Source organism: Emydura macquarii, unplaced genomic scaffold, assembly GCF_026122565.2.
Source record: "Emydura macquarii macquarii isolate MOO-44397 ecotype Brisbane River unplaced genomic scaffold, CSIRO-AGI_Emac_v2 contig_3417, whole genome shotgun sequence".
Taxonomy (NCBI): Eukaryota; Metazoa; Chordata; order Testudines; family Chelidae; genus Emydura; species Emydura macquarii.
Window position 1 is genome coordinate 1 of NW_027133554.1, and position 4,836 is coordinate 4,836.

The window sequence follows — 4,836 nt, forward strand, 5'->3', positions numbered from 1 at the left end:
ATTAGGGGCTGGAGCACAGGTCTTATGAGGAGAGGCTAAGGGAACTGGGCTTGTTTAGTCTGCAAAAGAGAAGAGTGAGGGGGGATTTGATAGCGGCCTTTAACTACCTGAAAGGGGTTCCAGGGAGGATGGGGCTAGGCTGTTCTCGGTGGTGGCAGATGACAGAACAAGGAGCAACGGTCTCAAGTTGCAGGGCGGGAGGTCTAGGTTGGACATTAGGAAAAAGTTTTTTACTAGGAGAGTGGTGAAGCACTGGAATGGGTTACCTAGGGAGGTGGTGGAATCTCCATCCTTAGAGGTCTTTAAGCTGTGGCTTGACAAAGCCCTGGTTGGGATGATATAGCTGAGGTTAGTCCTGCTCTGAGCAGGGGGTTGGACTAGATGACCTCCTGAGGTCCCTTCCAACTCTAATATTCTATGATTCTATGATTCTGTGACTCACATCGTCAGTTATTATGGAGAGAGGAATCAGGGTCATTCCCTCGGTCACTCTAATCCTTACTGCTGCCCTTCTCCTTCCCTCCGCAGGCAGGACACAATGTGCTGAGGAAGAAAATGTCCAACCAAACCAACGTGACCGAATTTCTTCTCTGGGGATTCTCTGAGGTGCGGGAGCTGCAGATTTTGCACGTTGTGGTGTTTCTAGTGATTTACCTGGCAGCCTTGATGTGGAACCTTCTTATCATCACAGCCGTAGCCCTCGATCGACACCTTCACACCCCCATGTACTTCTTCCTGATCAATCTGTCCATCTTAGACATTGGCTTCATCTCTGTCACCATCCCCAAATCCATGGCCAATTCTTTCATGAACACCAGGTCAATTTCTTACACTGGATGTGTCACCCAAGTCTTTTTCCTCCCCTTCTTGGTGGGAGTAAATTTTTTCCTTCTCACCGTCATGGCGTACAATCTCTACGTCGCCATCTGCCAGTCGCTGCACTACGAGAGAGTGATGAACAGGGGAGCTTGTGTCCAAATGGCAGCCAGGGTCTGGGCCAGGGGTGTTCTCTATGCTGCACTGCACACCGGGAACATGTTAGCAATCTCCTTCTGCAGAGGTAACAAGGTGGATCAGTTCTTCTGTGACATTCCCCAGATACTCAAGCTCACCTGCTCTGACTCCTACCCCACTGAAACAGGGGTCATTCTCCTTAGTACGGGCTTAGCCTTATGCTGCTTTGTTTTTATAATTGTGTCGTATGTTCAGATCATCACCACAGTGCTGAGAATCCCCTCTGAGCAGGGCCGGCACAAAGCCTTCTCCACCTGCCTGCCTCACCTCACTGTGCTTTCCTTGTTAGCTTGCACTGGTTTCTTTGCCTACCTAAAACCCCTCTCCAGCACGTCACGGCTGGATCTCGTGGTGGCTGTTTTCTATTCCGTGCTGCCTCTAATGATGAATCCCATCATCTATAACATGAGAAACAAGGAGATCAAAGCTTCTCTGTGGAAAGTGACAGGATGGTGGTAATCCACTAAAAATTAAAGGTCCATCTTTTTCCTCTGACTGTGATTTCATTTTGTGTTTGTATAGAAATGGAATCAACAGATGATATTAGTGTCTCTGTGGGAACACGCTTTGCAATCTCTTTACATGTAAAGGGATATTTACACTGGCAAAGATGCAGACATACTCAAGTCAATTGACTTACTGTAGATTTGCACTAGTGGAAATAAGATCGTAATCTATTTATCTATCTATGTTTCTAACTTAGGTTTTTGTACTGTCAACCAACCCCAGGCTATCTGAGCCTCTTCCACATAAAATCAGTAGCCAGATCAAAGTTTAGTGGACTTCCTGAGATCTTTGGGTCTTCTCCTTTTCGGCATATAAAACTCTGCTTGGGGCATGATGGGGGTTGGTTTATTGTTTGCTTGTGTAACTGGGATATGACGGCATGAAATCCTAAACTCTGTGCTGTCATATCTATGGAATTATTGGCAAGGGAGGGGGCACATTGTATCCAAGTCTTGTGGGCTTTAAGAACAAAGTGACTGTGGTTAAGAACACTTTTACTCAACCTGTGTTCCTTGTTTTCCTGCCACATTGTGCCCAAAGGGGTTAAATTAGAAGTCAGATACAGGTTTTAAGGTCTAGAGCAGATGGAAGACGGCCTCCTGGGGCCAAAGGAAGGACATTGGAGAAGAAGGCTCAGCTCGGGAGTGTGACCTAGAATCCCAGAGTGAGCAAGAAGGGCTAGACTCTACCGAGACCCAGCTGACTTAGAAGCACTTGAAACCGTTGATTGATCCTCTCACAACAGACAGGTGATGGTACAGTCAGGTCCCGGGCCAGGTTGTAACTGTTAGCTTGGTTGGTTTTCATTGTGTTAGATTTGATCATTTGGCCAATTTTTTTAGACCAGGAAGCCATCACTGCAAATTTCCAGATGAAAAATCTCTTCTTATTTTTTTTTCTTTCCAAAATTGAATTTGTGAGTGGAGCGGGGTGTTACTGGGAACTGTGCCTTTAAGGGCTGAGCTTCCCAGACAGAAATCCTGGGCAGCAGTAAGAAGTTCTTGTGGCTATAGCCAGCCAGCTGGAAGTGGACACAGTGACACTCATCTTAAACATTGAAAAAAATCACAATATTCTGCTGGAAAACGTTGATTTTGTGAACGGGCATTTTACACCGGAAAATTGTTCCAATGGGAAACTCCGAAAAACCTTCACGCAGAACTCATGGAAGACACAGCGAGCTAGTGTACTGACACCAAGGGGAACACGATGGGCACTTTGCTGGGATGTAACGTCTAGGCATACTCAGGCCAAGAGCATAAATATGCCCCTTCAGAAGAAATTGTCCACACGACAGAAAAGCAGAAATGGGCCCAAGCCCAGACACTAATCCACACTGGGATCCCAAATTGTAGGCTCCAGCACTGTGATGCAGGCCTGAACCAAAGCAGGCCCAGACCATGGGTTCGTATTTGAAGCTTAAGGGTTAATCCTCACACAGAGAGAACAAAACTAGGCATTATAGATAGGGATGTTCCGGACACATTGATTGTTTGTTCATGTCACCCCAGGCTCCCCTATGGTAATTGACTGCTTAAAAATATGAATGGGAACATCCTGCCTAAACATATTGTGATTTAACATTTATGACACATTGGGGCCCTGTTTGTAAACATCTACGTATGAATGTTTGGGAACATCCTGAAATCTAATTGTGATAATTTACAAGTGAAGAAAAGTGCCCAATGCGTATCAGGAAAATGGTTAATATGTAAATTATGGGACACTGAGAGAGCAAATAAGATTTCTTTTATTTCCTTTTAGTAAAATTGGTATTAATAAAATTGGTGGAGGTATAAGATTTTATTATGTTAGTAACTAAGATCAGGTATAAGGTGAGCAGGAACAGTCAACATGGATTCACCAAGGGAAAGTCATGCGTGACCAACCTGATTGCTTTCTATGAAGAGGTGACTGGCTCTGTGGATGTGGGGAAAGCGGTGGATGTGATATACCTTGACTTTAGCAAAGCTTTTGATACAGTCCCCCACAGTATTGTTATCAGCAAGTTAAGGAAGTATGGCTTGGATTAATGGACTGTACAATGGATAGAGAAAAGGCTAGAGCATAGGGCTCAACGAGTAGTGATCAATGGTGCCATGTCTAGCTGTCAGCCAGTCACAAGTGGAGTGCCCCAAGGGTCGGTGCTGGGGCCGGTTTTGTTCAACATCTTCATTAATGATCTGGAGGATGGGGTAGATTGCACCCTCAGCAAGTTTGCAGATGACACTAATCTAGGGGGAGTGGTAGATACCCTGGAAGGTAGGGATAGGATACAGAAGGACCTAAACAAACTGGAGTATTGGGCCAAAAGAAATCTGAGGAGGTTCAACAAGGACAACTGCAGAGTCCTTCACTTAGGATGGAAGAATCCCATGCACAGCTACAGACTGGGGACGGACAAGTTAGGCAGCAGTTCTGCAGAAAAGGACCTGGGGGTAACAGTGGATAAGAAGCTGGATAGGAGTCAGCAGTGTGCCCTGGTTGTCAAGAAGGCTAATGGCATATTGGGCTGCATTAGGAGGGGCATTGCCAGCAGGACGCGGGAAGTGATTATTCCCCTCTATTCGGCATTGGTGAGGCCGCATTTGGAGTATTGTGTCCAGTTTTGGGATATGGAGACAGAAATTGCCACATCCAAGGTAGAAGCCAAACTCAAACAGATAAATGGGACTATTAAGTGGAAATATCCCATAGGAAAATGTAATTTGGCCAAAATTTTCAATTTACCGTAAGTTTTCTGGTTCCCAGACTGGACTTCATCTTCCATGATCCACCATGGACATGTGACGTCTATGGCAGCTGAGTGTGGTGCATCATGGGAAATAAGAGTCTAGCCAGGGAGCCTGGTGCATGGCATAGAATGGGGACGTAAGTCATATAAAGTATAGTGCCTATGAGGTACCAGGAGAATGGAGAGATGAATATGGACTCCAAGCAAAATGAAACATTTCAGTTCAGGTTACTTTGACTATTTTTTATTCAGTTTTCATTATGTTTTTATATTTAAACTCTTTTTGTCCCAGTTAGGGATGAAAACAAAAGTCACAATATGGGAATTTTCCACTGGAGAGAAATTCAGATATTTTAATCAACTCTATTCACAGCTAATTCTGTGTGCAGTTCCCGAGAATAGCAAGTGTGAAAAATCAGGGGTGGAGAATAATAAGCACCTATATAAGAAAAAAACCCAAATATTGGGACCGTCCCTATAAAATTGGGACATCTGGTCATCCTATTAAGGGGTGATAATTCTATGTTGAAATAATACACATAGAGAAGTTAGGTACAAATCTAAAATACTCTTTCAGGAAG

General features: G+C 44.6%; 1 protein-coding gene across 1 annotated transcript; it reads left to right on the plus strand.

The window, feature by feature from the left end:
* Positions 1-555: 555 nt before the first annotated feature.
* LOC137144228 (olfactory receptor 14A16-like) lies at positions 556-1,473 on the plus strand. The gene has a single exon (XM_067534440.1). The coding sequence runs from the start codon at positions 556-558 to the stop codon at positions 1,471-1,473; it is 918 nt and encodes a 305-aa protein (XP_067390541.1).
* Positions 1,474-4,836: the final 3,363 nt, after the last annotated feature.